The sequence below is a fragment of the Antechinus flavipes genome, chromosome 1, assembly GCF_016432865.1.
Source record: "Antechinus flavipes isolate AdamAnt ecotype Samford, QLD, Australia chromosome 1, AdamAnt_v2, whole genome shotgun sequence".
Classification (NCBI taxonomy): Eukaryota; Metazoa; Chordata; class Mammalia; order Dasyuromorphia; family Dasyuridae; genus Antechinus; species Antechinus flavipes.
Genome location: NC_067398.1, coordinates 164,107,461 through 164,130,603, shown reverse-complemented (window position 1 = coordinate 164,130,603; position 23,143 = coordinate 164,107,461). Strand labels below are relative to the sequence as shown.

General features: G+C 36.3%; 1 protein-coding gene across 1 annotated transcript in view; it reads right to left on the bottom strand.

Moving 5' to 3' along the window:
• Nucleotides 1-23,143, bottom strand: part of MRPS27 (mitochondrial ribosomal protein S27) — a 129,283-nt gene that overhangs the window by 83,345 nt on the left and 22,795 nt on the right. The window contains exons 3-4 of the mRNA XM_051992471.1: nucleotides 15,083-15,153; nucleotides 10,486-10,544 (exon numbers count right to left, since the gene is read on the bottom strand). Of these exons, the coding sequence (XP_051848431.1) occupies nucleotides 10,486-10,544; nucleotides 15,083-15,153 (130 nt within the window). The remainder of the gene's footprint in view (nucleotides 1-10,485; nucleotides 10,545-15,082; nucleotides 15,154-23,143) is intronic.

Here is a 23,143-nt window from a genome sequence, read left to right as displayed (position 1 = left end):
GTTCAATTAACCTTTGTGTCAATCTATGGTAGTGTCTCCTAGTTACCTGACAACAGGAGGTTTCATTAGGATTAAGTATTTAAGTAACCCTTTCTTGAGTTCTATTATTTTGCTACTCTGGGAAAAAATGAAGAACTAATTATTATAACTTGGGCATGAAAGAATGGCACAGTGGTCTTTTTCTCACAAGCCAGCAGACCTAAGCCAGAGGTTCAGGTTTCTAATCAAAATTTGGGATTGGACTTATGAGGCTCAGTGGAAATTGTCCTATTTCCAAAGGCTTCCATTTCACATATCTATAAGACTGGCTGAAGATGTCCTTTTATTATTATTATTATCCACTCTTGACCTCTTTTCATCACAAAAAATTTTACATGACCCCAGGTATCTAGGTATATAAAATAGGTATACAAATCAAACATTTGCTGATAATAAATCATAATTTTGTGACTACCACATTATGAGTTATGAGACCCCATATAAACCACAGTGTAAGAAGGCACATAGTGGGCATTTACTGACCTACCCAAAAAAACTTGCCTTAGAGTTTTTTGTCCCTATCCCTACATTGTCCCAAGACAAAAGTAGAGAAAATCTCTAATATATTTATTATAACAAACACTAGGAGTATTACAATAATAAAGGGAGAGGAAAATGTTTTATTCATATAAAATGTGTAATCACAGGTGAAATGAGTGAATCAAAGCCAAGCAGAGAATATAATTGGAAGCAGGAGAGCCTTCCCTCCTGCCAGTCTCTTCTGGTCCCCATATTTTAAATGGAGTGGCAACCCATGAGTATGACTGTATAAGATATAAATAAAACATGAGGCAAGGCTTGGATAGGGTGGATCTGCCAAAGATGGCAACAGCTAGTCTTAACTCTTACTACCATGCTGCTGTGGGTCTCCAGGATGACTCATGAACCTCCTTACAGACTGTTAGTTCCCTCTCTAAAATGGTATTCAGTTTTACACTAGGGCTGAGAATCAACAAACAAAACTATATGAAGCAAGCACTTTGCAATATTAAAGTATTTTTAAAAAAGAAAGAAAAGAAACCATCATTAGCATCATTTCTCTACCCCCGAGGCTCTTATTCTTCCCTTAAAAATACTTGGATATAATGAGAATTGTAATGAGAACAACACACTGACAGAAACATTTTAAGATTTCCTTTCATCGCAACAAAAGACAGTCTAGGGGGCTGCAGAGAAGAATGGCTCCCACAGCAGTAGTTTGTGCTGCAGTTAGCACTTAACAAACCTCTCCCCTGTCCCTCTCCCTTTACGAAAAAAAAGAACCCAGTGCTTTGGGCATGGGCAGCAGTAAGGCCTTCTTCTCCTCCTTGGAATGGAGTCAGGAGTAGTTTGATTTATTGAAAAATGAAGCAATTTCTGCAGGCCTTTTTTGGTCCTCTGCCAGCAAACTCCATTGGGCTCCAGGGCCATCAGGGCCGCCATCTGCCTCACCCCAGTGGCTAGTGCCTAGCCTACAGTTTCTAACAGTGTTGCGTGGTATCTGCCAGGTCAGCATTAATGAAAAGCCCAGCCTAAGGCTGTATGGGCTAATGTGGTGGGCAGATATAACACTGATGCACAGTGTTTATTTTTGTTCCATGGCATGCCATGCTAATGGGTAGCATTCTGCGTGCCCTGACAACCAATGGGACTGTGGTCTGATGACAAATAAAACAACTAATACTGCCCTCCAAAGCATATTGTCCCACAGTGCTCTGCAATAGTTGCTATTCCATTATAATAAAAGCAGGCATCTTTGGTAGCTTCTTTTCTTTCTTTTTTTTCTTTAAAAAAACAAAAAACAATAGTTTTTTAAATTTCAAAATATATGCATAGTTTTCAACATTCACCATTGTAAAACCTTGTGTTCCAAATTTTTTCTCTCTCCCTTTCTCTACCCCTTCCCCTAGAAGGCAAATAATCCAATATATATTAACCATGTACAATTCTTCTATACATATTTTCACAATTAGTATGCTGCACAAGAAGAACCAGATCAAAAAAAAAAAAAAATCAGAAAAAGGGAGAAATAACAAAATGCAAACAAACAACAAAAAAGGTGAAAATGCTGTGGTCTACCCTTAGTTCCCACAGTCAGTGTACAGATGGCTCTCTTCATCACAAGATCATTGAGACTGGTCTGAATCCTCTCACTGCTGAAAAGAGTCACATCCATCAGAGTTGATCATTGTATAGTCTTGTTGTCATGTATAATAGTTCTGTTCATCTAGGTCTCTCCAGGCCTCTCTAAAAATCATCTGGCAGATTGTTTCTAATAGAACAATAATATTTCATAACATTCATATATCATAAGACAGCTTACTTTCTATTTTATCTTTTAATCTTTTTAATTTTATTGTTTTCTTTTATTGCTATATCTCCTTCATTTGGAGACAGCTAGGAAACACAGTGACTACAATACTGGGCTCAGAGTCAGAAAGATATGAGTTTAAATTCAGCTGTAGATACTTAATGATCATGTGACCCTGGACAAGTCACCCTCTATCTGCCTCAACTTCTTCATCTATAAAATAGCAACTATCTTACAGAATTGTTGTGAGGATCAAATAAGAAGATATTGGTAAAGCACTGAGTATAGTGTCTGGTACACAATAGGTGCTTGATAAATGTTTGTTTTCCTTTCCTCTTTCATTTCTCCACCCAATGGGGTCATTTCATATAACAAATAAAATAAATTCAACAAAACCAAATAACTAGTGAGAATAAGTGATAGTCCACACCTATTGTCGTTCCCTCCGATGTGTGATCTTAACTCTTTCTGAGGCCAGCCTTCATCATTATAACTGCCCATTTGCTTACTTTTTGTTTGAAAAGAATCGTGACTTCATCATCTGAGTAAGGTAATCCTCCATGTTTAATAAACTCTCGCGGCCAAAAAGTCATTACCTGCTGGCCAACCTTCTGATAATGTGACCATTCTAATTACATTAAGTTGGTACTTGGAGGAGAAATACATCGTCATTTGGGTAGCCAGGGAACAAAACCTTCCTCACTTGGTCTGATCTGCCTGAGATTGTCTCTGTGCATATTTAGCCTTTGACAACTCAAGGGTAACTCCACATCACAACAAGGCTGCCAAAGAGGGCTTTAATATCATTTTATTTGCTAAAAAGCAGAAAGTTGCTAATTTTTTTAAAAAGAGAAGTAGGTAACATGGATGACACATATGCAAAGACACATGCCAGGTGTATCTCTCTCACTGATTCTTCAAGTGAGACAAATATCCATCTATTAATGACAATTTGATAGTGAAGGGAGCAAGCTTAATTTCATGCATCTATAAACTGCCAAAATGGTCTGAGAGCTCAAATCAAGCCTTTTAAAATGAAATTTTCTAACATCAGAGCTTTGGATGAGGATATCATGTGTAAAAAGGAATTTTTATGGCTCGAGATTGCATCCCATTAATGGGGTAACTAAGCACTAATCCTGGAATTATTAAGGCTTGTTCTACTTAGTGAAGATCATGAAGATAACTGCTTTTACAGATGCTGCAATTTTATTGGTGGTATATGGTTTTATCACCTAGAAATGAACAATAAGTACACGCCTTAGGGTTTATATCTTCAGACATATAGCAGGAGTACATACTAGTGGAAAGTGTGCTGGACTCAAGAGAATGGCAAGAAATGTCATTCATACAAACTGATAAGGAAAAATTCCAATTAGCACAAATTACACAGCATAAAATGAATGACTCTCATACTGGCCTTAAAGAGATTAAGTTTCCAAAGCTCAGAGTGGGTTAGACAGACTACATTCTTATGAATAATGCATAAGCTTTATCCTAAATGTGCCTCAGTTTCTTCAATTGTGTAAAAAGCCACTTAAATTTATTTCTTAGAGAACTTTTCTAATTATGTGTCAATTATAATGGAAGGTAGTAAAAAAAGAAATAAAGGGACACAAATATAAAAAGCAATGTAATTGAACATTTCTTGGAAAGAAGGAAAACACAGGACAGTCTGTTAATATACCTTAAATATCAACAATAAGAATTGTTTAAAAATACAACTTTTAATAAAATGTATGCTTATTTTAATTCTGGATTATGTCTAAATCTGGGTAGAAGATAAAAAAAAGAAAAGACAAAAAATCATACATAACATATAGAAAGAAAATCACATACAAACAGATAAAGGAGAAAGAAGCATAGGTAGACTAGGACAGAGGGTAGCAAGGGAGTGGAGGGAGAAGTGAAATTAGAGAGAGAGGAAGGAAAGATGTAAGGAAGAAAGAGAGAGGGAGAACAAGTAAAAGGAAGGAGAGGGAAAACAAGAAAAGGAAGGAGAGGGAGAACAAGTAAAAGGAAGGAGAGGGAGAAAAAGTCGAAGATCTTGTATATTTTACCAGTTTTTCTCCCTGCCTCCCTCCCTCTTTCTTTCTTCTTCCCTGTACCCTTCTCTGTCCTCTGTCCCCCTTCTCTCTCTTTCTCCCTTTGTCCCTTGTTGGAATCCTTACAAACTGCTAACTAATTAGAGTTGATCTAATCTTACAAGAAGATTTTGGCCAGAACCTGCAACAAGGTACTAAGTAGAACTAATTAGTACAATGCTTGTGTTTACACCTTTGTGTTCACACCTCCCTTAAAGCTCTCTGGCCCAAAGAGCTTTAAGGGAGGTGTGAACTCCCTTGAAGTTAGAAAGTTTACTTTGTGAAGCTGGCATACTTGTGGACTCCAATGAGTAAAGGTGTGAACACAAGCCTTGTATTAATTAGTTCTACTTAGTACCTTGTTTCAGGTTCTGCCCAAAACATCTTCTTGTAAGATTAGATCAACTCTAATTAGTTAGCAGTTTGTAAAGATTCCAACATCCCCTCTCCCTCCCTCCCTTTCTCATCTGTCTTTCTCCACACAGACATATTCCTAGATTTATTTATTTATTTAAGGAGGGTAGGGTGTGTATTATATATGCCTCTTTCCCTGTTTGTTTTTGCTAGGCAATTAGGGTTAAGTGACTAGTCCAAGAACATACAGATAGTAAGTGTCAAGTATCTGAGGCCATATTTGAACTCAGATCTTCCTGACTCCAGGGTTGCTGTTATTTTTAAGAATACATAGCTAGTATTTGTGATAAAATATCTTCATTAAGTTTAAAAACATAACATTTTTAAAAATTTCAATAATATTTTATTTTTCCATTTACACATAAAGATAGGTTTCAACGTTCATTTTTCCCCCCGAGGCAATTGGGTTTAAGTGACTTGCCCAGGGTCACATAGTTAGGAAGTGTTAAGTGTCTGAGACCAGATTTGAACTCAGGTCCTCCTGACTTTAGGGCTGGTGCTCTATCCACTACACTACCTAGCTACCCCCTCAACATTCATTTATGTAAGATTTTGAGTTCCAGTTTTTTTTTCTCCTTCCTTCCCCTATCTCTCCCCTAAGACAGCAAGCAATCTGATATAGGTTATACATGTACAGTCACTTTGAACATATTTCCTTATTAGTGATTTTGTAAAAGAAACAAAAAGGAAAAAAACATGAGAAAAAGAAGCAAGTTAACAACAACAAAAAAAGTGAAAATAGTGCACTTCAATCCATATTCAATCTCCATAGTTGTCTTTCTGCATGTGTATCACATTTTGTATCCCAAGTCTATTGGAATTGTCCTGAATCCCTGCATTGCTGAGAAAGCCAAGTCTATTATAGTTGATCATCACATAATCTTGCTGTTGCTGTGTATAATATTCTCCTGGTTCTGCTTACTTCACTTAGCATCAGTTTATTTAAATCTCTCCAGGCCTCTCTGAAATCTGTCTGCTGATTGTTTCTTACAGAACAATAATATTCCATAACATTCATATACCATGATTTTTTCAGCCATTCTCCACTTGATGGGCATCCACTCTGTTTCTAGTTTCTTGCTAGTACAAAAAGGGCTGCCACAAGCATTTTTGCATATTGTGGATCCCTTTCCTTCCTTTATGATTTCTTTAGGATACAAACCCAGTAGAAAGACTACTGGATCAAGGGGTATGGACAATTTGATGACCCTTTGGACATAGTTATAAATTGTTTTCCAGAATGCCTGGATCAGTTCTCATCTCTTCCCACAAAGAATATTCTCAAAATGATTTCTTTTCATTACTTCAGTGGAAAAAAATCCTAATCATTTTGATCTGCAAAGTGCTCCCTACATACTTCCTGCATTGCAGAAGGTTCAGCAGAGGAAGGAACTCTTCTCATCAAAGGAGAGATTTTTTTCCTAATTAACAATAAGAAAACCCACTGAAATTAAAATTTTCATGATCTTGTGGACCATATTGTCCATGGAGTTTTCTTAGCATGGATACTGGGGTGATTTGCCATGTCCTTCTATAGTGGATTAAGACAAACAGATGTTACATGACTTGCCCACAGTTGCATAGCTAAGATCTAAGGCTGTATTTGAAGTCAGGTCTTTCAAATCCAGGCCCAGTGCTCTACCAAGCCACCTAACTACTTTTTTACTATATTACACATTGCTATAAAAATCATCCCACGAATTAAAATCAGTATATTTGATTTATGGGAATTGTATTCCCTCAGGATTTAAATTAAAAGAAAAGGGGAGAGGAAGGGGGAATTTACCAAGGTGAGAGGAAAATATATTAAGTCTCATTATTTGTTATTTTTATTATTATTATTATTTTTGCTGAGGTAATTGGGGTTAAGTGACTTGCCCAGGGTCACACAGTTAAGAAGTGAGGCTAGATTTGAAAGGTCTCATTACTTTATAACAAACAAATAAAGGGCAAAAGAAATTCTTAACATATCTTAATTTCGACGTGATCTACTGGATCTTGGCTTCCTTTGAGAAATGCTCCTGAAGGGGAAAAAACAGTTCTTCAGTCTAGGGATAAAGAGAGAGAAAATGGGAGCATCTACTAAAACAGGTACAGAGAACCTTCTGATTTTTAATCTAAGATTATATGAAAATTCTAGAAGAGAAGGAGATCTTGTCATAATTCCAATACCAAGAGGAGTACTAGTGCTTGAGTTCATAGGGGAACAGGGGCTCTTTCTAGATAAAGAGCAGAGCATAATGATCATCTCTTCCAGGATAACATCACTTTGGAAGCATCAAAAACTTGCAGACCTTCAAAACTATCTCAGAAAATAATATACTAAAAAAATGTGAAACTTGGGAAACTGTCTCCTCACTGCAAAGTGAGCAGAGTCCAATTTTAACAAAGTTCAAAGTCAACAGATAGGTTGGAAAAAAATGAACATACAAAAAAAGAACTTGACTATAAAGGGTACTACAGTGGCGGGGAAGGCAAAGACATTCAGAAGAAAACAATAATGTGAAAAAACATACAAACAAAGCCACAAAGGAAAAATGCTAGTTGGACAAAAACCAAATAAGAATAACTGGTTAAAAAAAGAAAAAGGCACAAAAAATATTGAAGGAAATAATATCTTTAAAAACATAATTGGTAATGGTAACATTGGTAATGGTAAAAGAGATACAAATATCCATTGAAGAAAAGAGATACTTAATGAAAAGAATAGGCCATAATAGAAAAGGAGATACAAAAGTTCATTGAAGAAAATAATTTCTTAAAAACTTGAAGTGATCAAGTGAAAGCTTATCCCTTCATGATACATCAAGAAACAATACAGTGAAGTCAAAAGTATGAGAAAAAAACTGTGAAATATCTCATCAGAAAAATCAGAAAAACCTAGAAAATAGATTGGAGATAATTTCATAACTTCCTAAAAGCCATGACCAAAAAAGAGACTAGACTTTATATTTTTAGACATTAAAAAAAACAAACTGCCCTAATATCTTAAATCTAATGAGTAAAATAAAAATTGAAAGACGCTAACAATCACCTCCTTAAAGAGATGAAAAGAAAAACTTCCAGGAATATTATGGCCAAATTCTAGCAATCCCATGTAAAGGAAAAAATATTGCAAGCAACTTGAGGGAAACAATTAAAATATCACGGTGCTACAGTCAGGATCACACAAAATTTGGCAGCTTCCGCATTAAAGAAGCAGAGAGCTTGGAATACAATACTCCAGAGAGTAAAGGAGTTTGTATTACAACCAAGGATCAACTACCCAGCCAAAGTGAGTATAATTGTTCCGAGGGAAAAATAGATATTTAATTAAATAGAGGATTTGCAAGCATTATTGAGGAAAAGATCAGAGCTAAATAGAAAATTTAACATTCAAACACAAGACTGAAGAGAAGCATAAAAAGGTAAACATGAAAAAAAATGGGATGGAAGGAAATACACAAGAATCATAACTGTGAATGTGGATATGATGAACTCATCCATAAAACAAAAAATATAAGAGAAAAACTGAAAATGAGAAAAAATTGAAAACTACAATACAAAAATATTTTATTTACAAGAAAACACATTTGAAACAGACAGACATACACAGAGTAAAAATAAGAGGTTAGAGCAGAACCTATTATGCCTCAGCTGAGGTTTAAAAAAAAAAAAAAGGAGGGGTAGCAATCATGATCTCAGAGAAAGACACACACACATCTAACTAAAAGACATCATCAAGGACACTATATTTTGCTTAATGTTATCATAGACATATAAATATCAAAGATTTTTATAGCAAGTTTCTCAAACAAGGGCCTCTTTTCTCATGTATATCAATAATTGAGTCAAATTTATAAAAATAAGAACTATTTCCCCACTGATAAATTGTCAAATGATAAGAACAGGCAGTCTTCTGAAAATTCAAAGCTATTTATAGTCATACGAAAAATGCTTTAAATGATAATATAATGTATCCATAAGAATGACAGATCCTAGAGAAGATGAAGGATAAAAGTACTAACCAAATCATTGTCATCCTTGAAGGCATTGTGGTTTTGGCATCTAAACTCACCCTCCAAGGGGACTCAGTCAAATTAATCACCAAACATTTGTTAATTGCTTATGATGTCCCAGCCACTGTGCTAGGCAATACTAAGACCAAAAATTGAACAGTTCTTGCTCCCAGGGAGCTTAAACCCTAATAATGAACATCAGAGCAAACAACATGATCCATGTGACATTGTAAATAGCAGGGTGCTATAAAAATATGGTTTCTTTTTACCATCACTGACTATAAATTTAAGCAATTGTTAGTGGTTCTGAGTCAAAGAAAAATAATTTTTTTAGTACAGCAAGCAATTCACTATAGGTTAAACGTGTGCAATTCTTCTTAACAAAGGAAAAATTAAATTAAATTACTATTTCCAGAGCAACTCACATATCAGGCATGGATCAACATATTGGCATCATAACATGACCTAATTTAAATTATGTTCATCGTTCAGACAAAAGGTGGCACAGTAGATTGAGGACTGGAGTTGGGAAGTCTTGATTTCAAATTTGGGCTCATTTTTATTGGTCAAATCACTTAACCTCTATCTGCCTCATTTTCCTCAACTGTAAAATGGGGATAATAATAGCAGCTACTCCATAGGTCAGTTGTGAGAACAAAATGAGATAATATTTAAAGCATACTGTAAATTTATAATTCTATATTCTATCATTATTATCTACAAAAAGGATAAAAATGTTATTAAATATAACAATATATAATAATAATATCTATACTAAAGGGTTGACATGAAGATCAAATGATATGTTTGTAAGGCACTTGGAAAATCTTAAAATTCTATATAAATGTTGCTATTAGAAGATAAATATTCTATTGCTAATGCTACCTGAGGTTTGTTTGTTTTTTTAATTAAGCAACAAATTATTTTAATATAATTTAAGAACTGGAACTTCCTCATTTAACAAGTCAGAAATAAATCAGGTTTAGAGGAAAAGATATAACATGGATAACCATGAAAAAAAGTCAAAAGGAATAGTTTTTACATAGTAAATACATTCCCTGCTATATTTGTATTTATTCATTCATTTTATATGTCTCCATATTAGTCACATTGCCTTGTGACTTAAAGGCCTTAAGCTTCTTCCACTATGTCTAGAGCAAAGGACGGTGTTAGATTATGGCCTATCACTCTATCAAGCACAGGAGATGACCATTCCCAAAACAAGTCTTACAATTCTCTCCCTCCAACCTCCCTCAGTGAGGGCTACAAAAGCTATATGTTGATAGATGCACAGATGAACCAAAATAACCACAGACGGCATTAAATCAAATCCAGAGTCAAAAAAAAAAAAAATGAAATTAGTGATTGGGTTTGACAAAAGGAATAGTAAATGAGCTTAATCTCATTACTGTTCTTTCCTAGGAAGGGCATAATTCTCCTCATCTGGCAAGGTATATTTTAAATATATTTTTGATAGTTAAAGAAACTGAGGAATGGAGTAGCCAAAAGGCCATACTGGAATAGGATCTTTCATCAAACACAATGGTTAGCCCAACTCTTCAAAGGACTGACATCACTTGACAAAGCACCAGCCGCTTAGAAACAAATGAGCCTCTCGTGATCAGCTCAAGTATATGAATGCAGGAAAAAGAAAACTTACTTGTAAAGGTAATATTCAGCATGGTCTACCTCTTCTCGGGATGAAATGTTGTCCACGAACTGAGAAGGGAAAAAACGAAAACTTCAGGTGAGGACAGATTGATATTTGCTTTAAAGATAATAAACACTTGTACTGGAAAAACTCTGGGAACCATCAGGAGAGAGCACCAGCCCTGGAGTCAGGGAGAGCTGAATTTAAATCTGGCCTCAAACACTTACTAATTGTGTGATTCTGGGTCAGTCACTAAATCCTGTTTACCTCAGTTTCCTCATTTGTAAAATAGGCTGGAGAAGGAAATGGCAACCATTCTAGTATCTTTGTCAAGAAAATCCCAACCAGAAGTCAACAAGAGTTGGACGTGACTGAAAAACGACTTATTATGCTCTATTAACATTATTATGTTCTATTGACTTACTAGTTCATGGTTACTAATTATGTTTAAAAATTTTTTAACAACAACAACAAAAATCTCAAGTGAGCCCAATGTGGTGTGAGAAATAATATTCTGAACCTCAAAAAAGGAGCAGTGAATAAACAGACTCAGGATAAGTGAAGCAGTTTAAACTTTTTAATACATTCCTGCAGAAGCAGGTGTGAAAACTCCATAGTTTACCCACATACTCACAAATATCAAAGCCAACAATTAGATCTTGTAATCCTGCCCCAACCCTACTTCCTCCTCCTTCCCTCCACCTTCTCCTCTAAGGAGGAGACCTTAAAGAAGTCTCACATGTCACTCCTTAATAGGATTCCCTACCATGTTCAAAAATGGCAACTAATCCCACCCTCTCGGTGTGTCAGTTAATATTCAAGAGGTTCTTTAAGCATGGGTGCTTGCCTGTCATTGATGCCCACTGGTTTTAGGCAGTTTTAGGCCTGAGTCTCCCATCAAAAACTTTATGTTTAACCAGTTCCTTGACTCAAAGATGAGATGTTTTAACCCTTCCCTTCATCCTGATTTTCTGTTTGAATAAATTCTTTTTGTGACTTATGCTGACCAAGAATAGACCACTGATTTGATTCTCCCTCCAATTTGTTATCTTTATAGCTACATCATGACATCTGTGGAAACAGGGCATTGTTCTCCCATCATTTCTCACACTATGGCTTCTAGGCTGCTTTGTCAAAGGTCTGTAACGTGCCCTTTAGTGTAGATTTCTAGAAAGGAACATGGAGCAAGAGGATCAGGGTCAGTAGGAGATGCTCATGAAAAAATTATGCAAGCCAGTAAGAGCCAGGAGTTGGGAAGTAGGTGGATGAGGAAAGGAGAGTTTTCCCAGTAGCATTAGGGACCTCACAGACTACTCACTTGTCTTCTCCCTTCCAATGATAGGCAAGAGATGAGTAGAAAGTCCCTCAAATCCCTTCTTGTCTCTGAAATTCTCTGACACTATACAGACTGTTTCCCTGCTAAACTATGAATTCACAGGAAGCATTAAGGAGAAAAGTGCAAAGGAACCACATTTTTCCTTTTTTTCCCTTCTGCTAGATCTTTTTGAATCTCTGTTATATGACCAACTCCTTTGGCAATTTGAGGATAACTCTGAACCCTTTCTTAGATAGAAATGAACTGTTTTAAATGAATCAAAACACAGAATTACAAAAAAAACCCAATTATATTGAAATATAATTATCACAATATTTTTCTTAAAAAAAAAGTTCCCGTCCCCAGGTTAAGAGCCTTGAATCTATTTTGTGTGTGTATGAAAGGTTTAATTTTTGCAAAGTGCTCTTCTATCTAGCATCTCATTGTAGCAGGAATCATTATGTGCAGTCCCAGAAAATCTAAAGGATTCCTGAGATTACATAAGAAGATCACAGCACAAATAAAACCAGGCCTAGGGTCTTTGAATTCCTACTTAGGTGCACTTTCAGTCCCATTCAATTTAGCAAACATTTAGTAAGCCTTTATTACTAATTCAAGACTAAGTGCTGGCAGATAATAGGTCTCCAAAGACAAAAATAAAACAATCCCTACTTTTAAGGAGATTACATTCTCATGTATGCAGATAAGCATATACAAGGAAGTTTAAAGAGGGAGACAGTAGCAATAACTAAGTGGACAAGGAAGGACTTTGACAGGAAAAGTACCTACATGGTACTTGGAAGGAAGCTACTGCACTGCAGAATTGAGGAGGAGGGGATTCTGGGCATGAGAGTCTGGCTGGGGAGGGGGAGCAGGAGAATTCTTGCTGGAGTTTGAAGGAATGGAGATAGCTATTTTATGAACTCAGTGTTTCATCTTCTAACAGACCAGAGCATAGAAAAGGGAGCGGGAGAGATGAAATAAAGTTAAAAGATTAAAGGTGAAGACAAATAATGAAAGCCTTTAGAGGCCAAGCAGAAAAGCTTATATTCTATCTTGGAAACAATAAAGGAATCTGAAGGTTTTTGAACTAGGAAGTGTCATGATGAGTCTTGTTTTAAGAATACTAACTGGTCACTTAGTGGTGTGATGGATAGTGTTAAACTTGAAATCAAGACGACCCGAGTTCAAATCCAACCTCAAACATGTGCTAGCTATGAGACCCTGGGCAAGTCATTTAACCTTTGTCTGCCTCAGTTTCCTCAACTGTAAAATGAGGATAATAATAGTGCCTACTTCCCAGGGTTGTTGTAAGGCTCAAATGAGAAAAAATTTGTAAAGCCCTTAGTGCCGTCTGGCACATCATAGGTGCTTTAATAATAAAATGTCATTTTTCATTCATATCCAACTCACTATGACCTCATTTAGGATCTTTTTGGCAAAGATACTAGAGAGGTTTGCCATTTCCTTCTACAGCTTATTCAACAGATGACGAAACTAAGGCAGACAGGATGAAGTGATCTGCCCAGGTACACACAGCTCGTAAGTGTCTGAGGCTGAATTTGAACTTAGGAAGATGAGTCTTCCTGACATCAGGCCTGGCACTCTAATTTTTCTGCCACCCAGATTAATAAATGTGTTTTCCCTCTCTGTCCCTTGTGGAAGATGACTCAAAGAGGGAAAAGATTGAAGAGAGATTAGTTTTCAAGAGTTATTCTGAATAATTTAAGAATGCAAATTTTCATTTTTATAGTCCTTTCCACTTACAAAAATTTTTTTTTCCTAAGGGATATAAACAATTTTTTAAAAGTCCATATTTTATAAAAACCAGAGTTTAGGAAAAATTTTAAAAGAATAAATCATGACATCACTGCCAATCCTATGAGTCATAATCTTTAAAAACAAAAATGCATATTCTATGTCATCAAATTTAGAGTTGTCAGGAATATCTAGTAAAATTCTCTCATTTTATAAAAAGGAAAAAGGAAAGTTAAGAAAAGCTAAGGGACTGGCCCAAAGTCACACACACAAATGATAAGTAGCAGAGCCTGGCTATGAATCCAAGTTTTCTGACTTCACAACTAGTAAATTCTCCATAATGGTTCTCCTACCATTTTTTATTTTTGTTTAATTAAGTTTCTTAGACTGGGGTTGAGATTTTGCTGTTAAAGAGGGCTCCCATGAATAAACTTCTCCTAAATTTGTTCATTACCACCTTCTCAGCAGTTTGCAGAATTGCCTGAGACCCTGAGAGATTAAGGGACTTGAAGCTGGGGACAGAGTGAACAGAGCATCAGGCCTGGACTCAGAGAGCCCCGAGTTCAGATATGAGTTCAGGAAAGTATTAGTCATGTGACTCTGGGCAAGTCACTTAACCCTCTTTGCCTCAGAGTCCCCATCTGTATAATGAGCTGGAAAATCCCCCCTAATACAGGAAACCTTCCCAAACATGCCTTAATCCCAGTGCCTCCCTTTTTCTGGTGATCTCCAATTTATCCTCTAATTTGTTTGTTGCTTCCAATCATGTCTGACTCTCTGTGACCCCATTTGGGGTTTTCTTGGCAAAGACATTGAGCTGATTTACCATTTCCTTCTCCAGCTCATTTAACTATGAGGAAACTGAGGCAAACTGGTGAAGTGACTTGCCCAGGTTAATACACTTACAAGTAGCTGAGGCTGGATTTGAACCAGTTTTCCTGACTTCAGGTTGGACACTTCATCCACTTTGCCACCTAACTGCCCCTTTGAAAAGTGTATTTCAATATCATTTGTTACCTTTGAATGGCAATAGTATGAAATGAGACTTGGAAAGGAGTTGGATGGTAACAGGCCATGCTAAAGTTTGCATTTTGTCCTGTAACATTAGAAGATAAATAGATGTCTTATGTGTTTTATTTTATGCATTTGGAAACCTAATTCTTTTTTCCCCCAGAGGCAATTGGGTTTAACAGACTTGCAGTACAGCTAGTGTCAAGTATCTCAGTCTGCATTTGAATTCAAGTCCCTCTGCCTCCAAGGCCAGTGCTTTATCCACTGTGCCTACCAGTTGCCCCTATTTGTAGATACTTGTTTCATGTTATCTCTTCAATTAGATTATTAAGTTCTTGAACAGAGAATGCTTTTTGCCTTTCTTTGTATCTTCAAAGTTTAGTAGGGCCAGGAACATAGTAGATGCCAAATAAGGATTAAATGACTGATGCTGTCTTTTTTTTCAAAGACCTATAATGCCCCTCATTTACACTGAGTCATTTACATGAGGAATAACTTTTAAGTTTAAAAAAAAAATCCTACCCGTGAAATTGTCAAAGAACTGACAGGCAGTTTTTTCTCATATGTTCTATCCATTAAGGAGGCCAGGTCAGCTGTGAAAACACAAAAATTCAATTTAGTTAAAAAATAATATTGCTAACATTTAGATTCTCTCTTAAAGCTTGCAAAAACCTTTTCTTATTTTACTTCATGTGATCCTCCCAACAACCTTTGAGGAGAATGTTGTTAGCTTCATTTTGCTAATGAGAGAAGGTGACCTTCCCTGGACTCACTCAGCTAATAAGAATCTGAGTTCAGATGTGAATGCAGGTTTTCCAGATTCCAGCCCTCTATCCATTGTACCACCCAGCTGGTACCAAATTATTGAGGGCACTGAATATAAGAGTATAGAATTTGGAGCAAGGGAGTGATTACCTCCAAAGAAAGCAAATGTGGACACTGCCCAGCACAGAGCAGACACTTAATAAATGCTTATTGATTAATTGACTGGGGAAAAGGGGAAGAGAATAGAGGTGGGGAAATTTATTAGGAAGGCTGGTGAAAACTAATTATTAATCAGCTTTTCTTTCTTTTTTTTTTAATTATAGCTTTGAATTGACAGAACATATACATGAGTAATTTTTCAACACTGACCCTTGCCAAAACTTCTGTTCCAACTTTTCTCCTCCTTCCCTCCACCCTCTCCCCTAATGGCAGGCAGTCCCATACATGTTAAAGTATATGTTAAATACTATATACACACACACACACACACACACACACACACATATTTATATAGTTATCTTTTTGCACAAGAAAAATCAGATTTAGAAAGGTAAAAATAACTTGGGGAGAAAAACAAAAATACAGGCAAATAACAACAGAAAGAGTGCAAATGCTATGTTGTAGTCCACTCTCATTTCCCAGTGTTCTTTCGCTGGGTGTAGCTTAACCAGCTTTTCTTGCAATGGTCTCTATCAATCACATAGAAGAGGCCAAAGTCTCTCATCTTTTCTTCTTTCCATAAGGCTTAGTTTTCTCTAAGAAAAATAAAAAAAGTCTTTGTTCTAACTCAGTGACTTTCTGAAGATTACATGAGTCCCTATGTCCATCACCATCTCTTGCCTGAATGACCAGACATGTTTCCATGGAGATGAGGATAGGGGAGACACATCCAGAGTAAGTACTTAATTACCTGTATACTTATTATATATTCTTGTTATATTAGGGCAAAGTGAACCTCTTTGTGCTAATGGTTCAATGGTTTTCGAGTGCCTTATTTCATCCCCAAGTAGAACCGGAACTAAGGGAGCACCAGCATGACAGCTACTTCTAATAGGAAGCTATGGCAGTCTTCCAAGCATGGAGTTAAGAGGCATGGTCCAAAGTTATCTGAGAGTGTGAAGAGAGAGGGGGGACAGACCTGAGGCAAAACTGGGAGGACTTTTTTGATATTGATATTGATATGGGAGGTGAAGAAGAAACAACATAAAGACTTCAAACATGGGAAATTGATGTCCCAGAGAAACAAGGAAATCAGGAGGAACAGGCTTAGGGAGAAATCTTTGGTTTCAGATGTGTTTCGTTTGAGCTGCAGGAAGAACATTCTGATGAGAATGGGCACCTTGTAGACAGATGGACATGTGGGCCTGGATCTTGAAAGATTTAGTAATGATCTAGGTAGAAAAGATCCCTGAAGTTGTGGGAGGGAGTTGCCAAGGAAACGGATGTATATAATGATGAGGATGACAGATTTAAGAAAAAAAAAAGCAGTGCTTTAAAGTCGGCAACCTTATTAAGATAGGAACAAGTGGTTTCATTTTAGCCAATGGCCAAATGCAGAAACTGAAGTCCAGAGAAATTAAGCAACATGCCCACTATCCACACAGCTGATGAATATGAGAGAGAAATGATCTGAAACCACATCTTCTTCTTTTTTTTTCTATTTTTTTAAATATTAATAACTTTTTATTGATAGAACGCATGCCAGGGTAATTTTTTACAGCATTATCCCTTGCATTCACTTCTGTTCCGATTTTTCCCCTCCCTTCCTCCACCCCTTCCCCCAGGTGGCAAGCAGTCCTTTACATGTTGAATGGGTTGCAGTATATCCTAGATACAATAGATGTGTGCAGAACCGAACAGTTTTCTTGTTGCACAGGGAGAATTGAATTCAGAAGGTATAAATAACCTGGGAAGAAAAACAAAAATGCAAGCAGTTTATATTCATTTCCCAGTGTTCTTTCTCTGGGTATAGCTGCTTCTGTCCATCTTTGATCAATTAAGGCTCTCTTTATCGAAGAGATCCGCTTCCATCAGAATACATCCTCAAACAGTATCGTTGTTGAGGTATATAATGATCTCCTGGTTCTGCTCATTTCACTCAGCTTCAGTTCATGTAAGTCTCACCAGCCTCTCTGTATTTATCCTGCTGGTCATTCCTTACAGAACAATAATATTCCATAACATTCATATACCACAATTTACTCAACCATTCTCCAATTGATGGACATTCTTTCATTTTCCAGCTTCTAGCCACTACAAACAGGGCTGCCACAAACATTTTGGCACATACAGATCCCTTTCCTTTCTTTAGTATCTCTTTGGGATATAAGCTCAGTAGAAACACTGCTGGATCAAAGGGTATGCACAGTTTGATAACTTTTTGAGCATAGTTCCAAATTGCTCTCCAGAATGGCTGGATGTGTTCACAATTCCACCAACAATGTATCAGTGTCCCTGTTTTCCCACATCCCCTCCAACATTCCACATTATCTTTCCCTGTCATTCTAGCCAATCTGACAGGTGTGTAGTGGTATCTCAGAGTTGTCTTAATTTGCATTTCTCTGATTAATAATGATTTGGAGCATATTTTCATGTGTCTATAAATAGTTTCAATTTCTTCGTCTGAGAATTGTCTTTTCATATCCTTTGACCATTTATCAATTGGAGAATGGTTTAATTTCTTATAGATTAGAGTCAATTCTCTATATATTTTGGAAATGAGGCCTTTATCAGAACCTTTGATTGTAAAAATGTTTTCCCAGTTTATTGTTTCTCTTCTAATCTTGTTTGCATTTGTTTTGTTTGTACAAAAACTTTTCAGTTTGATATAATCAAAATTTTCTATGTTGTGGTCAATAGTGATCTCTAGTTCTTCTTTGGTCATAAATTCCTCCCTCTTCCACAGGTCTGCGGGGTAAACTATCCTATGCTCTTCCAATTTATTTATCATCTCATTCTTTATGCCTAGGTCATGAACCCATTTTGACCTTATCTTGGTGTACGGTGTTAAATGTGGGTCAATGCCTAGTTTCTGCCATACTGATTTCCAATTTTCCCAGCAATTTTTGTCAAATAATGCATTCTTATCCCAGAAACTGGTGTCTTTGGGTTTGTCAAACACTATATTATTAAAGTTATTGGCTGTTTTGTCCTTTGAACCTAACCTATTCCATTTCTTAGCCAATACCAGATGGTTTTAGTAACTGCTGCTTTATAATATAATTTTAGATCTAGTACAGCGAGGCCACCTTCATTTGATTTTTTTTTTCATTAATTCCCTTGAAATTCTTGACCTTTTGTTTTTCCATATGAACTTTGTTGTTATTTTTTCTAATTCTTCAAAGTAGTTTTTTGGGAGTCTGATTGGTATAGCGCTAAATAAGTAGATTAATTTAGGTAGTATTGTCATCTTTATTATATTTGCTCACCCAATCCAAGAGCATTTAATATTTTTCCAGTTGGTTAGATCAGACTTAATTTGTGTGGAAAGTGTTTTGTAGTTTTGCTCATAAAGTTTCTGATTTTCCCTTGGCAGATAGATTCCTAAATATTTTATACAATCAGTAGTTACTTTAAATGGAATTTCTTTTTGTAACTCTAACTGTTGGGTTTTGTTAGTGATATATAAGAATGCTGATGACTTATGTGGGTTTATTTTATATCCTGCAACTTTGCTGAAGGTGTAGATTGTTTCTAATAACTTTTTGGTAGAATCTCTGGGGTTCTCTAAGTATACCATCATATCATCAGCAAAGAGTGATAATTTGGTTTCCTCATTGCCTATTCTTATTCCTTTAATCTCTTTCTCAACTCTTATTGCCAAAGCTAGCATTTCTAATACAATATTAAATAGTAACAGTGATAGTGGGCAACCTTGCTTTATTCCTGATCTTATTGGGAATGGTTGCAGTTTGTCCCCGTTACATATGATGCTTACTGCTGGTTTTAAATAGATGCTACTGATTATTTTAAGGAAAAGTCCATTTATTCCTATACTCTCAAGAGTTTTTAATAGGAATGGATATTGGATTTTATCAAATGCTTTTTCTGCATCTATTGAGATGATCATATGGTTTTTCTTAATTTGATTATTAATATGGCCAATTGTATTGATAGTTTTCCTAATATGAAACCACATCTTCTTGATTCCAAATAGAGAATGGACCTTTTAAAGGTTTAGAAAGAGGAAAAGGACCAATCAAATAGAGAGAGAATAGGTCATCAGAGAGGAAGAATCAGGACAGTGTAGACAGTCTCTGAAGCCAAAGGAGGTCAGTAACTAATGCTACAGAGGCAAATGAGATCTGAAAAAATAAAATCAAAAAGTCCTCAAGGGATTTGGCAATGAAGAGGAAATGTTCAATGTCTGAGGGAATGACTTCAGCAGAAAGGTGGGAAATGGTGTCAGATTACGAGATGAAGAGGAAATAGATGAAGATGAGTTATCAGGTCTAGAATATCTTTTCAAGAGGTGTGATTGTGATGGGAATAGAGAGGAATAAGTAACTGGATGAGTTTGAAAGACTTTGGGGAAAGTGGGGAAACCCAAGCATGGTTGGCAAAGAACCAACAGAGAGAAAAAGATCCATGTAAGAGAGGGAAGGAGAATTTAAGAGTATGGATAGTAACATCTGTGAAAAGAACACCTAGAGACAGGAAGAAAGAGGGGCTTGGGAAGTGATGAGTGGAACATCTATAGGATAAGCAGGGGGAGTTAACATCAGATGGCCTCAAAAAAAAAAAAAAAACACAATAAAGTAGCAGGTTATCTAAGAGTGGACGTAGGGCTATCATTGGATTTTGTTTGTTTGTTTAGTTGTTTTTCAGTGGTGACTTTTCCATGATGTCATTTGGGGGTTTTTTGGCCAATTTTTGCCATTTCCTTCTCCAGATCATTTTACAAATAAAGAAACTGAAGTAAACAAAATTAAGTGACAAAGGTCACAACAGCTGGTAAGTATCTGAGGCTAGATGTGTAAGAAGAAAGAGGTTTTGAAAATACAAGAGTTAAAGGGGAAAAGTATTTATTAAACACCTACTATATGCCAGGCACTACACTAAGGGCTTTAGAAACATTATCCCATTTGATCCTCACAATAACCTTGAGAGGTAGGGGCTACTGTTACCCTGGATTTACAATTGAGGAAACCAAAGCAGAGGCCAAATGATATATCTAGGGTTACAGTGTTGTAAGGCTAGATTTGAACTGGGATCTCCCTGGCTTCGGGTTTGTGGAAAATTAGATAAGTTGTAGAGAAGCATAAGGGCCTTGGTGAGATTATAAATTAGAAAAGAACCCTAATCAAATGTATTTTTTAAGAAAAACCAGTGTGACAGGTAACAGACCAATTGGTAAGGTGTCAAGAAAATCACATATCCTATTAATTATAACCCAAGAATTTACTTTAAAATAACAACTACAATGGTATTTTCTATTAGGAAAAGAAGAAATAGGGAAATTAATCACACACTTTTGAAGGGGTTTATTCATGACACTTTTTTTTTTTTTAATGTACTCTACATTCATCTTAAAATAATATTAGATCTGTCTCTCTTGCACTCCTTCTCCCTGCTCCTTTCCCCTTTTCTCGGAATCAGCTGCAAAAATACATAGATATTTTCTTCTGGTTTTCAAGATGATTACAAGAGCAGGGGAAAAGGAATTTCACACAAAAGCCAGTGCCAATGTGTTTGGCTGGCAGGAGGAATTGGGGGGGAGGGGCAAGTTGTTGAGAGGAGAAAGCTAGTGTTAATTGAATTCAAAGTGTGTGATGGTAACAGTGTGAAATAAGGTTGGAAAGGTGCATTTCATGCTAACTTCCCCCCAACCCTATTTTGCAGATTTTACAGTTCTACAGAATTGAAAAGCCAAAAGTGAGAGGGAAGTTACAAGTAAGTTTAAATATTAAATTACCTTTAATGCTAGAGGGGCATAGAAAAGATTAACTTTTCTTGTGACTCTTTTAATACTCAAGTATTAAATTATTCCAAAGGCAAATAAAGCCATAAAAACCTAAACATGAATAAGAATTAAAGCCAATTAACATGGCTAAATTTGAGCACTTACCTATTAATGAGGTTAGAATGCTAACTAAAAGAAAGTTCTTCAAGATGACTTTCAAAGGAATGGTCCTATTTTAGTGTGTGAAATATAAGGGCGGAATCTTTCATATTCGCTCAAAGCATCTGGATGCAAAGGGATAGAACAACACAGGAATCTATTATCTCTGAATATAGCAACAAATGGGCTATTGGAAATGTTCAGAAAACAAAAAGTATAAGGAACATTTTGAATTTAGGAGGCTTGTCTGATCACTCTGTAAAGTAACTCGAGGTATCATTTTAATTTGTACCAATGGCAACCTTCAGCCAAGTGGAACTAAGCTTTCTCTTTAGATAGCTAACAGCTGCAGTATGGGATGTATAGTATTAGCATAATGCAAGTCAGAGCAAGGTTTGCCTCTAAATATAGTCTGTAACCAATCATCTCATGTTACAGTGCTGGGTATGATGAATGAGGCAGGGAACTGAAGAAAGTAGCAGAGCAGCTGCCAGACTTAAAGGCCAGTCCAGCACCACTGGCATTGGGGCTCTGACTCAAGCAATTCTAGTCTTAATTCCAGATGTCAGTGAGCTGAGTGGTCACTGAAGTCTGGTTTGCAGTGAGAGTGGTATGTGACATGGCAGAAAGAGTGCTGAATCTGTATTTAGGTCATCCAGGCATCCTTATTTAACCTCTCTGGGTCTGTCTCCTCATCTGTAAAATGGGAGGCTTGGACTAGATGACCTCTATGGTCCCTTTGAGGTCAAAACGTATGATCCTCTGACCTTAGTTACTTTCTCATAACTCGGTTCCAACTTTATAACCGATGAATGTTGTTGTTTAATTGTACACAGAAATAACAAGATTATGTGATGATCAACTGTGATGGACTTGGCTCTTCTCAACAATGTGGCGTTTCCAGACAATTCCAATAATCTTGGCTATCTATATCTAGAGAATGGAGACAGAGACTGAATGTGGTTTGAAGCATAGCATTTTTACCTTTGTTTTTTTCTTTCTTGTGGTTTTTCCTCTTTTGTTCTATTTTTTCTTGTACAACATGACAAAACATAGAAATATGTTTAAAAGTATTGTATATATTTAACCTTTTTCAGACTGCTTGCTGTCTTAGGGAAGGGGAGGTAAGGGAAGGAGAAAAAACTTGGAACACCAAGTCTTACAAAAATGAATGTTGAAAACTATATGTACAAGTATTTGAAAAAAACAGAATACTACTGAATGATGTTATTCAATCATGCCCAACTCGTAAAGACCCCATGCACATCAGGGCCTTCTATTCTCTACTATCTTTTAAAGTCTGTCCAAGTTCATGTTTAATACTCCCATGATACTATCTATTCATCTCATCTTCTGTCATCCCCTTTTCCTTTTGCTTTCAATCTTTCCCAACATCAGGATCTTTTCTATACTGTCTTCTCATTATGTGGCCAAAGTATTTAAACTACAATTTCAGTATTTGATGCTTCAGTGAATAGCCTGAATTAAGTTTTTTAAGTGTTGACTGACTTGATCTCTTTGCTGTCCAAAGGATTCCCAAAAGTCTTCTCCAATACCATAATTTGAAGTGTCAATTCTGTGGCATTTAATCTTCCTTACAGTCCAGCTCTCAATCATACATATAATTGTTGAATGAAGGCTAGCAAAAGCCAAAGAGAAAAACTGAATTGGCATTTTTCCCCCTGACAAAACCTGAAGCTATTAGTGACCATCTGTTCACAAGACTTCACATAATTGTGCCAAGAAGCATTGGTCAG